The sequence below is a fragment of the Athene noctua genome, chromosome 24, assembly GCF_965140245.1.
Source record: "Athene noctua chromosome 24, bAthNoc1.hap1.1, whole genome shotgun sequence".
Taxonomy (NCBI): domain Eukaryota; kingdom Metazoa; phylum Chordata; class Aves; order Strigiformes; family Strigidae; genus Athene; species Athene noctua.
The window spans coordinates 8,784,177-8,803,636 of NC_134060.1; the positions used below are offsets into that span (position 1 = coordinate 8,784,177).

Below are 19,460 nucleotides of genomic sequence, written 5' to 3' on the forward strand. Positions count from 1 at the left end.
CACGCCGGCAGCCCCACAGCTCGCACCCCCCTCACACAGGGGAGGCCACGCACCTCCCCCCATCCCGACCCTGTCACGCACAGGTGCCCCCACACCCCCCAGCCCTGACCCCACACCCCGGCGGCCCCACGTCCTCGCTCAGACCCCGGCCCTGCGCAGGCCCCGGGCCCCAGGCGGTGCCGGGCGGGGGCAGCCACAGTACCTGCGGCAGAGCTGGGGCTCCGCAGAGGCGAGGAGACTCCCCCTCGCCCTCAGGCGGCGCAGGGGCTCCCCCTCCTCCAGCCGGCAGCGGGCGGGGGTGCCCGGCAGCCGCGGCCCCCCCACACCCGGGAGCCAACGGCCGCGCCGCGCGGGGGGGGCGCCCGTTGCCGCGGCGGCAGGCGGGGCCGGGCAGGGGGGGCGCGGGCGGGAAGGGCCGCCCCGGGTAGACCCGGCCTCCCCGCGCTGCGCCGGGCGGACCCGCGGGCCGGGGCACCGGGCAGGGGCGGCGGCGGCCCCCCCACCCCGGGCGCGGGTCGGCGTCCTCCGGGAGACCGCGGCGCCCCTTGCCGGCTCCGGCTCCGGCCGCGGGTCCCGCCTCTGCCGGTCGCTCGCCGGCAGCAACCCCCAGGCAGCCCCTCCGCTCCCCCCCACGCCTCCCGCGGGCGCTGCCGGGGGACCGGGCAGAAGCGGCCGCCCCCCCCACCTCCGGGCAGGGCGCGGTAGGGACTCGGCAGCGGGGTTAGAGCCCCCGCTGTGCCGCCGGGCGCAGAGCCGGCGGGACGCCGCTGGGTCCTAAAGGCTCCCGCCCGCCTTCCGGGGGCGGCCAAGCTGCTGCTGGCAGAAAGCGGGGGGGGGCGGCCGGCGTCATCGAGAACCCCGTGACAGGAGCGGGGGGGGATAAACAAAATAACACATACACCCCCCGGGAGAAAAGCTGAACCCACCCCGCGAAACCAACAGCCCAAGTCGGGGAGCGCCCGGCAGCGCCGGGACCCCGACCCGGCCAAAGGCGCCCGGTTCCTGGCCCGAACTCGCCCCGGGGAGCCCTGACAGACGGGCATCAAGGCAAAGCGAGGGATCGAATCTTTTTTTTGCCTCAGTCTGTAATAATGCTGCTTGGCCGTGGGCTGCCCGGTCCCCTGAGTCAAATCACCCCCAGTGTGGCCACAGCGATTTTCCCTTTGTGGCCACTGGAGTTGCCAGGGACCAGCTCTATCAGCCTGGGGAGCTGAGGCCGCTTCCCGCCGGTGCTGGGCCCAGGTTGTGGATCTCGGGTGGGAAACGGGCAATAGAGACATGAAGTTTCCAGGCACTTTGGGGCTTGTGCAGTGATTTTTTTTTTTTTTTCCTTATACTTCTATCTTGACCCCGTCCCAGTCTTGTGTCTGCCCAGGGTGCAGCCAGGCCAGGGAGAAGGGTCCCAGCCTGGCCGGCTGCTCCTCCCTGGCCGTTCCTGGGGGGATTTGGGGTCCTTTTGCTGCGACAGTGAGGCGATGCCGGGCTGCGGAGCTGAGCGGGGTGGGAGGCGAGGGAGGGCGGGAAGATCTCAAGGCTGAGAGGCTTTGCAGCAAGCCCTGTCCCCGCGGAGGGGACGCTGCCGTGTTCAGGACGAAGGCCTTGGGCCCTGGCTGGGGTGTGTGCCCGCGCCCCCCTGGGCCCCCAGGGTCTGTCCTGGTGCCAGGGGTTCCGTGCTGCTCTCTGCGTGGAGCCGTGTCCATGAGTCCTGCAGGGAGCCGTCTGTCCTGAGTGCACCGCCAAACGGCTGCTTGCCCTGGGGAAGGGGCCGGGGTGTCGCCCCCACCCGCCATTGCCTGCCCCGCTAGTGGTGACTCAGCCCTGGGGGGGCTTGGTGCCCTTCGGGACTCGCCGGCTCTGATTTGGGGCTCAGCAGGGCTGTTGCACTGTTGGGTGCCGTTTCCCGGTGCCCCCTGTGCTGCCTCCCCCTCCCACACAGGCACAGAGAGATTTTGAGGAAAACAGATTTTAATGGCAATAAACATCAGAGAACGTCCCATCAAAACTATTCTAAACCCTCCCTCCCACCCAAATACACCAACATCCCCACCCATCCCGCAAACACCCCACCCGCCTCCCCCACTCCTCAAATACAATAACATAGCCCCCCCCCCAATACACCACCCTCCTCCTGCACCCCCCAAATGCCCCACCCTTGTCACCCACCGCCCCGCTCCCCACATCAGTCTCTAGTCCCCCCTGGCCCCCCCGGGCTGGCTGCCATCACCCTGCACTTGCTGCGGGGTGGTGACAGGGTGCTCTGCCCCCGCTTCCAGCCCTGTTTCTCTGGCACGGCCGGCTGGGACGGGGGCGGCTCCATCCCCACATCCCCCCACGGCTCCTGGGCCTCCAGCCCCGTCCCAAAGTCCTCCAGGGCCAGGATGGCGTCGTCGGTCTTGGGGATGCTGCAGCCGGGGCTGAGCAGCTCCTCGGGCAGCGAGAGCCAGGCCAAGTCACGGCTTCAGTCCAGGCTCCGCCCCACAGCTGATGAGGTCACAATGGCCACAGTGGGGGCTCTGTTGCTGGGGCGCACTGGGGGCCACTTGAGCTCCACTCGCTGAGAGCTGCACTGGTGTCCTGGGGGAATCTGACCCCTGATTGCTCTGGAGGGTCGACTGACCCCAAAACTGGTGACCGACGTGAGGATGAACCCGAGTGGGGGCTACAACATGTCCCTTCTGGAAGAGTTACAGGTACCACAGCCGGGGCTCTGCCGAGGGGCTGAGCATCCCCCAGCCAGGGGGAAAACTCCTCCCGAAGTCCCACTGCCGTTTCCCCAGCGCGCAGGAGGACGGGCACGGGCAGATGCTTTGCCCAGGGAGGGCTCCTGGGGCAGGTTTAGTGTCACCGGGTGGAGCACCGAGGAAAAGTGGTTTCTAAGAGAGAAGGAGACTTTCCCCGTGTTGCCCGCAGGGCGTTTGAAAGCGGCGACTCCCAAATCGCTCCGTTTCTGCCCATTCCGAAACAACCCACGTAACGTGCTTGCGCTTGTGATTTTAGATAAATTGCTATTTTATGTAAATTGCGATTTCAAGCAATTTTATTAAGCCCTTTCATCCTGTGATTTTTCCGAGGTTGGGGTTTGGGTTTTTCTTGACAAATCCAGAGGGGAGCAGGATGCGTTGCTCGGAAGGGACGGAGGGTGGTGGGGGCTGTCGTGAGAGAGAGGGCAGGAAAGCCACAGGCGCACGATAATCCAGGTGCTGGGTAACACGGGCAAGTCCCAGGAGCTGGCAGGGAGGTAGCAACAAGTTGGCTCTGAAATTAGTACTCAGGGACCAGCAAACTCATCTCCAGACAGGAGCATTTACTCCTGTTGCCCATCAGGTTAACTGGTGCCACCAAGTGCTTCCCGGAGGCCCTTTCAAAGTTGCAGCTGTGTCCTGAGGGTGAGATGCAGTGGCTGGGATTTTCCTTCTTTGAACACGAAAATCCTGGCAATGCCCTTCCCCAGCCCCAGTGCGAGGGGAAAAGAGAAGCCAAAGGATTTATTTCTGTTTGCCCCTGTAATTCTCCTTTGGCTTTTAAGGCAAAGCGGCTCTTCATGCAGCACCAGCAGTGGTACTTCAGGTGAAGAGGGCGTCAGCTCTCAGCCCTTGGCTTTTGCAAGGAGAAAATCGGTGTGTTTGGTGGGAAGCACCCTGGCACCAAGGGAAGCTGGAGCTTCGTAGGGCTGAAGACGAAGCTTTGCCCTTGCAGGCTCTTGAGGGCCTTTGGAGGTTGTTGGTGGCCATGTCCTGTGGCCAAGGGCCAGCTAGTGAGTCCCGCAGGTATCGCGTTTGGAGACTGAAACTTGCTGTGATAAAAAGTGCAGGGTTTGGGGTTTTTTTACCCCAGTCTGGAAATCCTCTTTGTTTGTTTCCAGATAGGAATGACAAGAAGGAAGCAGGAGCTTTGTTTTTCTGGTCTGAAACCCTCAGCTCTCTCTCCCTGTAGTAAATCCTTCCCGACTCACCTTGTGTACAGTATAGGTGATGTTATGAGCTGTTTTATTTGGGTATGGGAAAAAAGGCTCCTACTCGTCCGTGTTTTTAGGGCTGCGTCTGGAGGAGGAGGCACGCAGAGGCCTCGTGGACTTGCGTGGAGGCAGGGGTGGATGATGGGTGGGAGGATGTAAGGGAGCTCTACACACCCAGCCCCAACTCATACCTTCTTCTCATTGCCATCCAGAGACACGACGAGGAGGCAATGATTGACCGGGGAAGAGTGAGCAACATTGTCAATATTCACTATGAGAGGGAGGATTTGGAAGGTGAGTCTCTGCAAGTGCTGTGCTTCTGAACAAAACAGCACAGTTCTTTTCACAGAGTTTATATTATGGCTTTTTTAACAAAGGGAAAAAAGCCCCTGCAGAGGCCATGGTGTGAGTTTTAAATGACCCAGAGCCATTGCTTGTTGCTCAGTTGTTGCAAAGCTCGGGTAAAATAAACCTTGATAGGGCAGGCCTGTGACATTCAGGGATCCAGTGAAAAATCACAAAATTAAGAGAAGTTGGTGCTTCCTCCTGGGATAGCTGCACTGATCTGACTGTGGTGTCTGCATCAACCATCCCACGATAGTGAGAGCGCTGCAAATGCTGCTTTTTCTCAGGCCACCGGACCCTGCCTGTGGGCGTGTGGATGCCGCTGGTGAGGCAGAGCCACCGGCGTCACCGACCCCACAGCCAGAAGCATCGGAAACGGGAGCGGGAGAAGGACTCTTCCCCGACGGAGCCAGGCTACCACTGTGAGTCCCACCGCAGCCTTCACTAAACTCCTCAGGGCTACATGGGCGCTGGGGTCCATGTGGCTAGCTGGAGTGACTTGCTGTTCTTCCGAGGGAAAGGGGCATTATTTAGCAAGACCCCCTTTTTCCAAACTTTTCTCAGATTTTTTCTCTCTAAGGCAGTTAAATGCATAATGGAATTAGGGTCACCTTCCGTAGAGGGATCCTGGCTTTAAGAATGGAAATATGGGGAAGGAAAGACGCCCATCCCTATGCAGAGGTGGAATCGATGCTTCTCCTTCTCCGAGGCTCTGTGCAAGCCTGTCCAGAGCCAGGGGAGAGGGCCCAGCCCAATATTTGTGGCTGAACTGGTGCTGATCCGATGCTCACTTTGCACATGAACATGATGCGCCAAATTCAAGCGCGGTAACGGGACGGGACTTTGTCTTCTGCCCCCAGACACCCCGTCCCAGCGGGTGCAGTTCATCCTGGGGACCAAGGAGGACAAGCAGCACGTCCCCCATGACTTGTTCACCGAGCTGGACGAGATCTGCACGAAAGAGGGTGAGGGTGCCGAGTGGAAGGAAACAGCAAGGTAAGTCTCTGCTGCCGGCTGCGGTAGGAGAGGAGTCCCCATGCTGACAGCGCCCGTGGGCTCTGCCTATTGCTCTGCGAGAGGCGAGGCTTGGCAGCTGCAGGTGCTGCTGTGAGGAGCCTTCTGCTCTCGGCACCCCACAGCTCGATCCCGGGGGCTGCAGGGCTGGGGCTGTTTTCTTGCAATGGGGCTGACGGTGCCCAATGTCTGCAGGTGGCTGAAGTTTGAGGAGGACGTGGAGGATGGCGGCGAGCGCTGGAGCAAGCCCTACGTGGGCACAGTGTCCTTGCAGAGCCTCTTTGCACTGAGGAGCTACATCCTCAGCGGCACAGTGCTGCTGGACATTTGTGCCAACAGCATCGAAGAGATCGCAGGTACCGTGGGCGCGGCGAGTTGCAGTCGATCGGCCAAGGAAACTCTGGCAAAGTCTGTGCTGTAGATTGCTTATAAGTTGGTTCACTGTGTAGAGTCAGACAGAATGGCCAGACGGGGCAAGAGAATTGCATTATTTAGGATGGGAAATAATTACCTTAGTGGAGTGATATTTGAATAAGCACTTCGATGATGTTTTTTTGCAAAAGAAAATTCTTGCTGTGGCAGCAAAGGCTGAACTGTGTTAAAACGTCTTGCTAAGCAAGGCTGAGCCCGCGTTAGGGTATCCTGCGTGGCATGGGCCTCCCCGGGGGCTTCAGGGTTCAGGACTTGTGGGGGTTTCTGCTCTGACAGCTTCATTTCCCTTTGCCGTCCCCAGACACAATCCTGTGCCAGCAAGAACAGTCCACAGAGTTTGACAAGCACGTGCGGGCAAAGGTTCGAGAAGTTCTGATGAAGAAGCATCACCATCAGGAGAACAAAGGAAACAAGCTTTTTGACACTGTCCACTTCTTTCCTGCTGAGAGCAAGAAGCCACTAGACCGGCATGTCCTCGACAAGACAGGTGAGGGTTCCTGCAGGGCTTCGGCCCCGTTAGACTGTGCCTGGCAAAGGGGAAGCATCCCGGTTGCGCTGTGTCTGTCTTTCTGACTGTTTTTCTTACCAGCCCAAACACTCACCCCTCTTCCTTCTGCCACAGCTGCAGAAGCTAAAAATGGGGTGAACCAAGAGACCGGCACAATGGGTTTAAGCAAGGTGAGACACTTGTAGCTTTCTTATGCTTTTGGCGCCAGATTTGCTCTTGCAAACTTGGCTGCAGAGTTCTGTGGTCTTTGTTTTTGGGGTAATTGCCTGAAAACTGCTTGTTGTGCCCAGGCGGAGCTGCGCTTCCTGAAGAAAATTCCTGCTGGCGCTGAAGTGTCCAACGTGCTCGTAGGAGAGCTGGATTTCCTTCAGCAGCCCATCGTGGCATTTGTCCGCCTGACCCCGGCTGTCCTCCTCTCCGGCATGACAGAAGTTCCCATCCGGACAAGGTCTGAATGAGAAGCACAGAAATTTTATGTAAAAAAACCCCAGCAAAACAACATCAGACTGCATGCATCAGTTCGGTGTCCCAAGGGAACGAGGCCAGCGGGAGCAAGCACGTTTCTCCCCTGCACATCTCCCTCACCATTGTTTCTCCCTTCCCTGCTGTATCTTTTAAACCCACTGGCCAATTTTAATGACAGTTGGCCCAAAAGTGAGATTTGGGATTGGTTTTGGTGAATTTCAAATTCACCACAGAGTCGGTGAGCCTATGAGTTCCCTCTCAAACTGTGCTCTGGGCTGGGAGCTCCCAGGGATTTTCTTGGGTGCCCTTTGAGCAAGGGCACGTTCGTCTCTCTCATGTTGTTGTTCTTGCCCAGGTTCCTGTTTGTTTTGCTCGGACCAGAAGGAAAAGGCCATCAGTACCATGAGATCGGCAGGTCCATGGCTACGCTCATGACGGATGAGGTGTGATGAGATAAGAGAGATCTCTGGGTCACTTTTGTCTTTCTTCTCCTCTCCCTGTCTCTATAGTAGTGAGGAAGAGGATTTGCTGTCCCAGCTGCCCGCAGCTCTCCAACTAGCCCACCCCTCGTTCTCAGCCCAAAGCAAACACGCACATTAGCTGGAGGCTGAAATCCCAGCCGGGGTGCATCCTGCACCTCGTCCTTCTCCCTGGGGGTCCCCAGCACGCCGTCCCCAGTGCTGGCATCGCGAGGGCCAGGAAACCTTGCCTTGCTCTGGAAGGAAAAGGCTGTGGTGTGCCATGGGGGACAGGGACTCGTGCAGATACCGGGATGCACAGATTTTTCCTTTTGGGGGAACATTCCCTGCCATTTTCAGGGGAAAATGATCTTGCATTTAGCCATGAGCTTATTGCTCTGCTCAGGCTGTCCGGGATGGGTTGTCCTCTCATCAGGTTGTCTCCTGTCGGCAGGTTTTCCACGATGTGGCTTATAAAGCCCAGAACCGGGATGACCTCGTGGCCGGCATCGACGAGTTCCTGGATCAGGTCACGGTCTTGCCACCAGGAGAGTGGGATCCGTCGATCCGAATCGAGCCCCCGAAGAACGTCCCTTCGCAGGTGGGTGCTGCGGTGCAGGGAGGCACGAGGGGTCCGGGCAGGACGGCAGCCTGGCTGGGGATGCTGCTCAGGGCCCAAATTCCCAGGGTCCAGTTTGACACAGTCACATTCCCAGAGCAGAAGCAAGGCAAGCCAGCACTTGCAAATCCATCCCTTTATCCTGCTCCCATTTCAACAGCAAAAAAGGAAGATGCCAGGAGCTCCCGATGACAGTGCTTCTCACAGCAAGCCGGAGAAACACAGCGGTCATGAACTGGAGCGAACGGGAAGGTGTGAGCTTTTACAGTTTGGGATTTTTTTCTGTTTGCCTCTCAAATCTGAGCAGGCAGCTTCCCTTCTAGAAGGTTCCTGGGATGAGTTGGCTGAGTGAAGGTGCTCCACGATACCGGCTTGGTCCCCTGGGCTGGGCAGGTGGGAGATCTGGGCAGCTGGGCTCAGCCACAGCATCACTGCTCACAGGTTTTCCTGATCTGGGGTGGAAGCAGATGTGTAAGTGCCTCTGCTGCTTCCCAAAGCAAGGGACTGTTGCAGTAAGAGGGGAGAGGCTCTCAGGTTGGGTCCTTTTTCTTTTGGTCGGAGGGGTGTGTTTGAGGGCCTGTTTCTACTGGGTATGAAATGGGAGGAGGCAAGTGTTTCTGTGGAGCAGCGCTTGTGAGGGCCCTTCTGCAGCAGAGCAAAACTCCCGTGTGTTCTTCCACGAGAACAGTCTATATTTTTATTGTCCTTTCCTCCAGGCTCTTTGGAGGCTTGATCCGGGATGTGAAGAGGAAAGCCCCGTGGTTCTTGAGCGACTTTCGGGACGGACTGAGGCTGCAGTGTCTGGCGTCCTTCCTCTTCCTCTACTGTGCCTGCATGTCCCCCGTCATCACCTTCGGGGGGCTGCTGGGGGAGGCGACCGACGGCCACATCGTGAGCACCAATCTCTGTTGGGTGGCACGGGGGAGGGTAACACTCGTGCAAAAGTCCTCGCTCCAGTGAATTTGCTCTGGTTTTGGGTTTTTCCCTCATGATTTATTTCCTGACTGCTGCCTCTTTTCCCCGGACAGAGTGCCATGGAGTCGCTGCTGGGCGCATCCATGACCGGCGTGGTGTTTTCCCTCTTTGCCGGCCAACCCCTCACCATCCTCGGCAGCACCGGACCCGTCCTTGTCTTTGAGAAGATCCTCTACAAATTCTGCAAGTAAGGCTGCCTGCCGCGACTGGGTGCTGCCAGAGCCTTCAGAAGGCAGCAGTGATGGAGAAAAGATGTTTTTCTTCTGTTTTTTTGGTGGTAGTTGTTAGATTTGTCTTCTGTGTCCAAGACATTGCCCGCTGCTGCTGCTTTAGTATGTGATGGCGCAAGACCCCTCGGCCTCTGAAGGACGGATGGGGAGTTTGGGGTTTCTAGGACTGAAGTACAGCAGCAGCAGGAGGAGAAGCCACAAGAATATGGAGGCCCAAGATGGGCTGCACAAGGAAGATGAGACAAATCAGTCTGGTCTGGGAAGGAGGGAAGACTTGCTTTTCTCCAAGTACAAAAGCGGGCACTTTTTACCCCGGATTTTGCTGGGAGACGAAAGGCATTTTTCCCAAATATCCAAATAGTTTTTCTGTATTTGGCCATCAGGGTGATGGGGGAGAACACCATCTTGCACACCAGCTGCAATTAGCCTCAATTAGATAACTGCTAAACGATGATAATGAAATAACTGGCCTCTGCTCCTGCAGCCCCCCACCCTGCACCACAGCCCCGAGGCTGTCTGTGGTAGTATGTGGAAACTGCATGTACCCTCCACAGCCTTGACGGGCTCCTACACTGCTTTCCCCTTTGCGGGAAGGCCTGGCTCGGAGCCTCGTGCTGCCCTTCCCACACTTGTGTCATTTTGATTTCCCAGGGAACACGCGCTCTCCTATCTCTCTCTGCGGGCGTGCATCGGGCTGTGGACCGCCTTCTTCTCCATAGCGCTGGTGGCCACCGATGCCAGCTCTCTGGTGTGCTACATCACCCGCTTCACTGAAGAAGTCTTCGCCTCCCTCATCTGCCTCATCTTCATCTACGAGGCTCTGGAGAAGCTGAGTCACCTGTGGGAGATCTACCCTGTGCACATGCACAGCAAGCTCGACTTGCTCACCACCTACTAGTGGGTTTTTCCTCCTAAAACACGGCTGTGCCTTGGCAGGAGCTCAGGGCTGCACCTTCACCGCCTTCCCCTGACCCCTCTCTTGGCCTATCTCGTCCCAGCTGTAAGTGTGAGGCACCGGCCCATCCCAGCAATGAAACCCTGCGCTTCTGGGAGAGCAACAACATCACTGTGTCTGGCATCGCCTGGGAAAACCTCACGGTGACTGTAAGTGCCCTGAGCCACTGCTGGGGGAAGGGACGATTTGTCTCTTACCCTTTCCTGCCATGGCTCTCTTAGACCTCCTTCCCCGTTCCCTCTTTCTCTATCCCCAAGAGTTTCCAGCGTTTCCTTCCCCTCTGGTGTCTTCTTCAGCCACGGCTACCTGCCGTTCTGGGGGAGGATGTGCCCTGGCTCTGTGTTATGGTGTCCTATCACCTCCCATCTCTCCGCTCTCCTCTCTGCAGTTCCCTGTGTCACTCGTTCAGCTGCTGCTGCTCATTAACTATAAATCTCCAGCAGCAGCAGCAGTAGTCACAGGACCTCTGACCGTGATCCTCAAATCCCGCTTGTTATCCCGAGTTTCCTTGCCGCACGTGCACTGCCTTTGTGTCCTGATGCTCTGTTGCTCCAGGAATGTCGGTACTTGCATGGAGAGTTTCAAGGACCTGCCTGTGGACACAACGGCCCCTACGCACCCAATGTCCTCTTCTGGTGCTGCATCCTCTTCTTCTCCACCTTTGCGCTGTCAAGCTTCTTGAAGAAGTTTAAAACCAGCCGTTACTTCTCAACCAGAGTAAGCAGAAAATGGTGGCCTGCCGCAGTCTCCACGCTCATTTCCCAAAATGGCTTTCCTGGAGCACTGAGCAGTGTTTGCCACCATTTGGTCAAGCTGGGAAACACTGACCTTGGAGACCGAGCTCTCCATCAGCTGCCACGTCCCTCACTCATTTTCATCAGTGCAAAGCCATTGTAGTGTTTCCCACCTGCCTCATGACCTTCCCCGGAGCAATTTTTTGCTCAGGCAGTGGGAAATCATGTCTTCCAAAGTGTTGGGTTTTTTTCCCACCTTCTGGGCGTCATGTGCTCAAGGGGAAAGTTGGTTCAAACGAGGAACAAATGGTGCCTCGGTGCCTTACTCCCATTTTAGCGGTGAGCGTGGCTGTAGTGGCAGACATCTATTCCCTTATTTCTTAATTAATTTTTTTAAAGGTCTGAATTCAAACAACCCTTTTCCACCCAATTAAGCACCAGATCTCCCAGGGACAAACACAACGGCAGCACCTAACCAAGGGATCTTGCTGCGTGTCTGCAGGGCAGGGGGCGGGGGTGTGTGTTAACCAGCCTTCACGTTGTTGATGTCCCCAACTCTTCCACCTCATGTTAGGGCCCCGTTTGCGATGCCCCTCTCAGCTCTGGTTTCTTGCCCCAGGTACGGTCCACAGTAAGTGACTTTGCTGTTTTCCTCACCATCGTCATCATGGTGCTCATGGACTTTGCGCTTGGGATCCCATCCCCGAAGCTCCACGTCCCCCATATGTTCAAGGTAACGGGAGGGTTTGGCTTGGAGCTGGTTTCAGCTCTTGGGGATGCCCCAAGGGGATGTCAGGGCAGGGCAGGTCTGAGTCTGGAGGAGGTGCTGGTGCTGTGACCGTCTCTTCTTCCACCTCTGAACGCATCGTTTCCTTCTGGAAATGAGAAGGCAGCCCCAAACTAGATACCTACAGGAGAAGTATCTGTAGATGCTTGCACAGAGGACACTGGTGCTCTGAACCCCACGGGAGAGGGCCACATGAAGCCAGGGCTGGGAGATGCTCTGACACAGGCAGGGAGGGAAAATCAAAGCCAGTGAAGGGGCTGGGCTGGGGGACAATGCTGAGGTGTGAGCTTTGTTGCAGCCTACCAGAGACGACCGCGGGTGGTTCATCAACCCCATTGGACCCAACCCTTGGTGGACGGTGTTGGCTGCGCTCATCCCAGCTCTGCTCTGCACCATCTTGATCTTCATGGACCAGCAGATCACTGCTGTTATTGTGAACAGGAAGGAGCACAGGCTGAAGGTACGGGGCTGCAAGAGATGACCCCACCCCCAGCCCACTCCGGGCTGCAGGGACAGGGAGAAGCTCCTATACCAAATGCTTTGTGAAGGCCTTGCTTTGGGACAACGTCAGGCTGCGGGGCAGGATGCTCTCCTGAACTCACGATGACACAGGGAGAGAATGACAGGGGAGTTCAGATAAGCGATCTTTTGGAGGCCCAAAGTAATGTTAGAGCAATATAGAAGCACGTTTCTGATTTTAAATGTCAGCAGCAGCTGGGGGAACGAATTGTTCTGATGTGCTGCCAGGGGTAACTGAGAGTCACATCTTACTTGCAAGTGGTGGAAATTTACGAACGAAAAAAAACAGTCTCTCCAAATCCACTTAGTCTGAACTCCTGCCAGATTTTGCGCAGAGGCTGGCGACGTCCTTAGTCTTTTCCAATTCTCGTTTTAAATTTTCAAGAAGTTGGCTTGTGCTCAAGTAGGGTTTGAGCCTGACTTGTGATGTTGTCCTTGCTCTTGTGCTGCGGGATGCTGGATCTCATGTTTTGCTCCCTGCAGAAAGGATGCGGGTACCACCTGGACCTTCTCATCGTGGCCGTGATGCTCGGGGTCTGCTCCGTGATGGGGCTGCCCTGGTTTGTGGCTGCGACCGTCCTGTCCCTCACCCACGTGAGCAGCCTCAAAGTAGAGTCCAAGTGCTCAGCTCCAGGAGAACAACCCCAGTTTCTGGGAATACGAGAGCAGAGAGTCACTGGCTTGATGATCTTTGTGCTCATGGGCTGCTCCGTCTTCTTCACGTCTCTGTTAAAGGTGAGAGGAAAATGCAAAACACCCAACCACCGTGAGCTTTTTGGGGTTATGCACAAGTAGTCCCCTCTCTGCAGGGCTGAGCGGTTGTGGAGCGGAGGAGGAGGTGATCCCAGACCCTGGGGCTTGACCACAGTGGGAACCAGCCTTGGTCGCTTTCCAGGCCTGCAGAGTCCCGTTTGCTGTGCTCGAGGCAAGCGAGCAACGCAGCGGCTTTAACTTTCAGGCATCTTTCAGGCCCACCCGTGTTTATGGGTTGCAGCTAAGGGTATTCAGAGCAGGACATCTGCTGTCTTTCAAACAGGCAGCACTTCACTGGTTGCAGTTTGCTGCTCCCGATGCCCCAGAACTGCCGTTCCCAGTAGCTGAACAACTGACATCGTCCCCATGGGCTTCCTCACACAAAGTGGTCTCCTCTCTAGGCTGAAAGCAGGCACGTCACTTTTGCATGGTGCCACAAGAATATGTAGAAACAGAACATGGCATTCGGTGAGGTCACCTCTTTTCCTCCAACCTTTCTGAAAAAGAGGATTATTCTCATGAAAGAACTCCAAAGTTCAGCCTCAGCAGAGCATTAGCTTACTCGCACGCACAGAATCTCTGATGGGGAGAATCTGACACACCTCTTACCCTGTGGGAAGTGGAAAGCTTTAGGCAATTTTAGGCAGTGCCTGTAGAAGAGAGGGGTAATACTGAAAATGCAATTTAACCCCCCAAATGAGTGCATTCTCTGGTTTCAGTTTATACCAATGCCGGTGCTTTATGGCGTCTTTCTCTACATGGGCGTGTCGTCGCTCGGAGGCATTCAGGTACGGACTCTTGTGCAGCGTGTCGGCTCCCTGGTATTTCACCTCCGTAGAAGCAGGAAAAAAGTGGCAGCGTGGGAAAAAACCTCTCCAAAAGCGAGCTATGACAATGTTTTGTGTAAGGGGAAGATTGGTGGATGCACGGCAGGTATAGAGGGCTGGGCGGAGCAGGCGGGTTCAGCGCTCTCCGTTACACAGTTTAGAGCAGGTTGGTGTTTGGTTCTGTGAAAATGGGGGAATTCAGTGCAAAGGGAAGATGGTTTCTCCCACTGGTGGAAATCCTTGCTGGGGGATTCAGTGGGCCACAAAGGCTGTTAATAGACCAGCATGGAATAACGGCAGCTTGGTGGGCAGCCCTCATGGGCAAGCTGCTTTATAGAGGGAGTGAAGGGAAAATGAGTGCTGCTCCCAGGAGGAACACAGTGGGATCCAGGATTTCTCATTGCACATGAAGTCCTGAAAACTCCCAACATGTCTCAACAGGGCCAGAAACTTCCTGCAGTCCCAAGATGGCCACTAATTGCTTTTATTTTGCAGTTCTTTGACCGCCTGAAGCTGTTCTGGATGCCGGCGAAACACCAGCCGGATTTCCTCTACCTGCGGCACGTCCCCTTGAGAAAGGTGCATCTCTTCACCATGATCCAGCTGATCTGCCTCATCCTGCTCTGGGCCATCAAGGTGTCCCGTGCCGCCGTCATCTTCCCCGTGATGGTAAGAGCCAGAGTGCCGCTGGGCAGTGGGATGTTTGCAGCACTAGGGGGAGATGTAGCCTCATCTCTGGCCTCACCACATCTTCCCTCTGACTTGTGAAGGATTTGGCTCTCATTTTTGTCCGGAAGATGATGGATTTCTGCTTCTCGAAGCGAGAACTCAGTTTTCTGGATGACCTTATGCCAAAAAGCAAGGTGTTGGACAGTGCCAAGAATGAAGCCGAAGGAGAAGAGGTAACACTTGATGGGTGCTGGGGCTGAACATCGCCCTCGAGCTGTGAGATCGCCTGTTTCTATCACAGCTTGTCTTGAAATGCTGGGGGAAGGTCAGGACTCAGCAGAACTACATCCTAATAGCCTGGATCCCGCAGTGCAACCTTTCTTCCTAAATTAGGAGGGAGCTTAACACTTCAATGGAGGTATAATCTTCAAAACGAATTATTTATAACAAAGATGGAAAGCTTCGCCCATAATGGTGTTTTTAACCTCCAGTGTTTGGAGTGAAAGGACTTTACCCTGCTGCACTCACAGCTAAAGCTGCCAAGAGTCAGGAGAGGGCAGCAGGCACTGTTTTTGCTGGGTGTTTAGTTTACCTCCACTTGGATCAAAGACAGAGAACTTGATTTGTCCCTCTTATACCAGGAGCCCCAGAAGATGTTGGAAGCTGCTGCTACAAAGTCAGTTCAGCTGAAACTGGGGAAGACCAGCGACTCAGCTACCCCAAAGCAGAGCAGTGACAGGTAAAGCCCCACCCAGAGCCAGGACCCGCAGCAAGATTAGTTGGAGGGGGTTTGGCAGAGATTTCCCCCCTTGTATCTTTATGGAGCACCCCACAGAAAGCAGCAGTCAGCCTGGTGGGAAATGCCAATTTAGGGGCAGGGCTGCAAGGAGGTGATGGCAGGGCTCTGACCCCAAGCAGAGTGGCTGCTCACCACGTTTGACCCAAAAGCTGACCTCATCAGTGACTTGACAGTGGCTGGAGATCCTCACACTTAACAATGAGGAGTTGCAGGCACGATCCCTAGCAGCGGTGGCTTAGGAGCCCACTGCAGGGCCAAACACCAGCAAGAGCCTTTGCTTGGAGCTGTTGCTCTGCAGCTCTCTGGTTTGACTCCCCAAACTCCTCAGCCAGCACAACCTCCCGTGCTTACGCTGAGCTTTGGTTCTCCGGCCCCCTTGTGCCTCATGCTGCTGCGCTTGGTGGCATAAGTTCCTGTCCTCACAGATTGCTGTGTGAAATACTTCTTGCAGGGTGGCTGTGAGAGAATGAAATGTCATATGACTGTCTCAAAGCTTGCTTGTATCTGTGCAAACCTCCAAGAGAAGCTGCTTCGGCCTGTGAATTGAACGAAATTCTCTGCTGCCCCGAGAAGCGGGCGTCTACTGAAGGATGCACTCTCCACTTCTTTGCAGTTGCATTGTCCGGACTCTTCATAGAAGCTCCAAAGGGGAAGAGCTGTGCTGAGCTGGCCCCATTCTGTAGCTGTTCGTGGCTCCATTGTGTAGGCCAGGCTCCATGCATGCATGGCTGATGAACGGATAAGAGGCAAACGTTCCTGCCCTTGAAGCTGGATGCAACAAAACCTGTTGGACCAGAGAAAAAAAAAGGGCGATCAGATATGCTGATCAGCTGGTACTATGAACTAAAAAAGGCAGCTGAAAACCTTGCTCTTTGTGCATCCACCATGGAAGCCAGACCCGTGTGCACCCACCACCAAAGAACTGAAGGCTGAGGACCAAAGGGATGCCGCGGTATCCATGGCGGTGACTGTTCTTGCAGCCCTATCCCGCATCCTTGCTTTATTTCTGCCTTTTCCTTCCATTCTGTCCTACCGCTACCCCTCTTCACTTTTTTAATAATAAAAACCTATTTGGGGTATACGGCATTTGACCTTGTTTGTGTCTTAATCTCACTCTTGGGATCGTATCGAAACCTCCCCTGACATTGGATTGGGACAGCGGCTCCTTGCACATTTGATATCTGAGATGACATGGATGAACCCACCGTGTAACTCCCCCAGGGTCAGGCAGGAGCCCGACCCGCCGGGGGAGCAGGAGGCAGACGATGGAGATGCACCCACGGACACGGCACCGATGATAAACCAGCTGATGCTGCACCTTGCTGTAGGGTCTCTAATGTGCTGTGGGCCGTGCGGGGGTGATCCCCCCCGCCCTTTCCGGGGGTCCCCAGGCTGCCGGGCTCCCCCCGGCCCCACAGCTGGGAGCTGTGGTCTCCTGACCCCTGGCCACTCGCTGGCAGTAGCGACCCATGGCCATGCAGCGACAGGGCTGGGAACAGGGCTGGGGGCTGCCTGCGCCCCACTTTGGGGATCCCAAAAAGCCCCAGGGCAGGTTGTATCCCCAGTGTGTCCCATGATGGGGGTGGCCTGTGCCCCTGCACACCCATGTGCGTGGGGGTCTGTCCCTGTCTCTGGTGGCAGCTGGCACAGGGGGAGGGTGGCCAGGAGTGTCCCCACCAGTGGCCTGGAGCTCGTCACTGCTGCGGGGCCAGAGGCCAGGCGGGGCCAGCACCTAGGAGCGATGACAGCACAGGGACGCACCGGGACAGGGACCAAGGGACGTGCTGGGGTGCGCTGGGGAGGAACCGCCCAGTCCCTCCCAGTGCCCCCCCCTCAGCGCGTCCTCGCTACTTCCTCCAGCGTCTGCTGGGCTCACCCCCAGCCCCCTCCTCCATGTCCTCAGTGCATCCCCCGGCCCCCACCCCAACACCCCCGGGACATCCCCCATCCCCACCCCACTGCCTGCCCCTCTCCCTCCCCGGGGTGCCTGGGGGCAGCTCCCTGGGCCTTCCCCAGCACATTCCGGGGCATCCCCCGGTCCCCACTACCCCAGCACTCCCTTGCCAGCCCTGGAGAGCTGCCTCCTGGGCAGAGCCCCCCCCCCGCCAGCGCCGGCCCTGGCGGGCACCTCCGTGGCTGCTGCCACCATCTCCATCGCTGGGGATCGGCAGCTGGACGAGGCCGCCCGGGCGTGCACCCCCTGCACCCCCCACCCGTGCCCGCAGCCAGTATGCAGCAGCAGCACAGGACACACATGGGAGCTGCGGGCTGGGCTGGGCTGCCAGCGGAGAGCCCGGGCAGGAGGGGGGCGCTCTCCCTGCCCCACTCCAGGGGCACCCAAACACTTGCAAGGGCAGAGAAGGGTGGGTCTAGACTCACGCTCCTGTAAGATTCTGGTCGTTTTCATCTTGAAAGAGGGTTCATGGGGGCAGCTCTTGGGGAGTAGCTTTAATCTGCCCGACGCTTCCCTAGGTGGGAACGTGAAGTGGAAGAGACGGTTTGTCAGGGCTGGTGCTGGTGCCCAGAAAGCGGGTTCATTGCCTGCTGGGCAACAGGTCAATAATCCCACACTTATTTTTTTTAGGCTTGCACAGGCCTGTGGGCTCGGCCCTTTCCCACAAATCAAGCACCCCAACGAGGCTTTTCCTGCTAGATTTATACACAGAACTTGCAGAGATAGTAATTTCCCAAGCCTATCCTCTCTAGGAGGGCTGGTTACTAATTTACATACAATTATAACACTGCTGACACAAGACTTCTACTCTACGCATGCTGAGGGGAAGGGTCTTCACCTGGCCAAGGGTCTGCTTGACCTACAGGCAAGATTTTTAGTATTCTAATGAGGGCAGTTCAGTGAAGGATCACTGGACCTTGAGTTTGCTTGCCCAGTTGGCAATGTACCCTCTTCAAGGTCGAATGGCTCCGGGATGTCCTGGCTCAAAGGCAGCTGTCGACCTGTTCTGCTGGTGTCTTTAACATAGACAAAGGACATCTTGCTTGACCTAAGCATGGCTACATTGTTCTAAAAGTTTAACCTTCAACACCACTGCTTCAAAAACAGGGAAAAGATCACGTCTCAATTATAAAAAAGTTTGCTCAGAACAGGACATAATCTGGGCAGCAATACTGCTCAGTTGATGCTCGAGTATCTGCTGTACATTTCTGAGTGCACAGGGGACTGTCGACACGTTCTGTAAGAAACAACTGCTTTCAAAAAGAGTTCTTCATAGAAAAAGTAGGCTCAGTGCTTAAAGGGGAAATACCCATAGTACATTTCTTCTGTCATTCTGATAGATTTGACGGTTTCCAAGAAGAGATGTGGCTCCTTCCTCTGAAAGGGAAAAGATCCATAATGCTACTGTTTGACTCCAATGGATAAAACAATTTGCTAGCCTACAGTTTCAATTCACTGCAACTCCATCATTTTCTCCATCTTAAAACACAAAGCCTCTAACAGGAAAGGACTGGGATTGCCATCTCAATCCCCAGGGGAAGGACACTGGCAACAGACACTTCATGATTAATCGAGAACAGATAAGGAAGACTTAATGCCTGCACGCCCTGACCCTCCTGCCATTTTCTGGGAAACTAAAAGATAAAGGGGAGAGTTGCAAGAAAGCCCAGAACAGACAGACAGGCAGAGACCAAGACTCTGAACAGCTCCTGACTGTTGGAGAATGGCTTGCAGAACAAGGCCATGGCTCTGTGCAGGAGCTGATTGCAGCCATCTGAGGTAAACAAAGGAAAAAACCCAGGGTACAGTTATGCTAACAAGGAAGGAGATTCAGGGCACAGTTATGCTAACAAAGGACTGTTATGCTAACAAAGGGAGAAACTGAGGTACAGAGTGGCCTTGATTATTGTGGCAAACAACTTGGGGAAAAAAAAACAAGCCGGAAGAAGGAGGATGCTGTGACATACTCGAAATGCCACGAGGGGTTGGGATATTGTAATGTAACCTTTTAGATGTATCCCATAGATTTGTGAGTAGTATGCATAATTATAGTTAGTGCTTATATAAGATGTGATTTCTTTCAATAAAGTTGAAGCTTGCTCTGTCATTCACATTGAATCGACTGCTTGCTTCCTCCGTCCACCACACCCCTTCCTGAAGCCCTTAGAGATGTCGCCTTAGAGATGGAGCAATTCTGTCCCAAACAGGTGCCCCCGCCAACGTGTGTGCCCCCTCTGTTATCCTCCCTGCGGGGTGTCACTCCTGGCCTACCTCTGCTCGATACGAGAGACTGTGGGGCCTCTCTGTGAGCACCTCCCCTGCTGTGGTTCCTCTGGCTGGGATGTCCCTGTTCCTGTCGAGGCATCTGCACTCACCCGCGGATGGGAGAAACAAATGAAATGTCCAACTCAAGTGGTGTTTAGGAAGAAGAGGCTGGTGCTGATGAAGGAGACGATCCTTAA

General features: G+C 55.8%; 1 protein-coding gene across 1 annotated transcript; it reads left to right on the forward strand.

Moving 5' to 3' along the window:
• The first annotated feature begins 2,378 nt into the window (after positions 1-2,378).
• On the forward strand, positions 2,379-15,024 carry LOC141969776 (electroneutral sodium bicarbonate exchanger 1-like). The gene is given in 24 exon segments (XM_074925855.1): positions 2,379-2,504; positions 2,607-2,690; positions 4,033-4,249; positions 4,588-4,722; positions 5,161-5,296; positions 5,510-5,670; positions 6,048-6,233; positions 6,336-6,424; positions 6,545-6,702; positions 7,075-7,162; positions 7,632-7,778; positions 7,957-8,048; positions 8,513-8,687; positions 8,825-8,958; positions 9,653-9,898; positions 10,000-10,105; positions 10,512-10,673; positions 11,310-11,423; positions 11,776-11,937; positions 12,480-12,731; positions 13,469-13,537; positions 14,072-14,245; positions 14,347-14,478; positions 14,887-15,024. Coding segments are annotated over 24 exon segments (3,483 nt in total).
• The last annotated feature ends 4,436 nt before the right edge of the window (positions 15,025-19,460 follow it).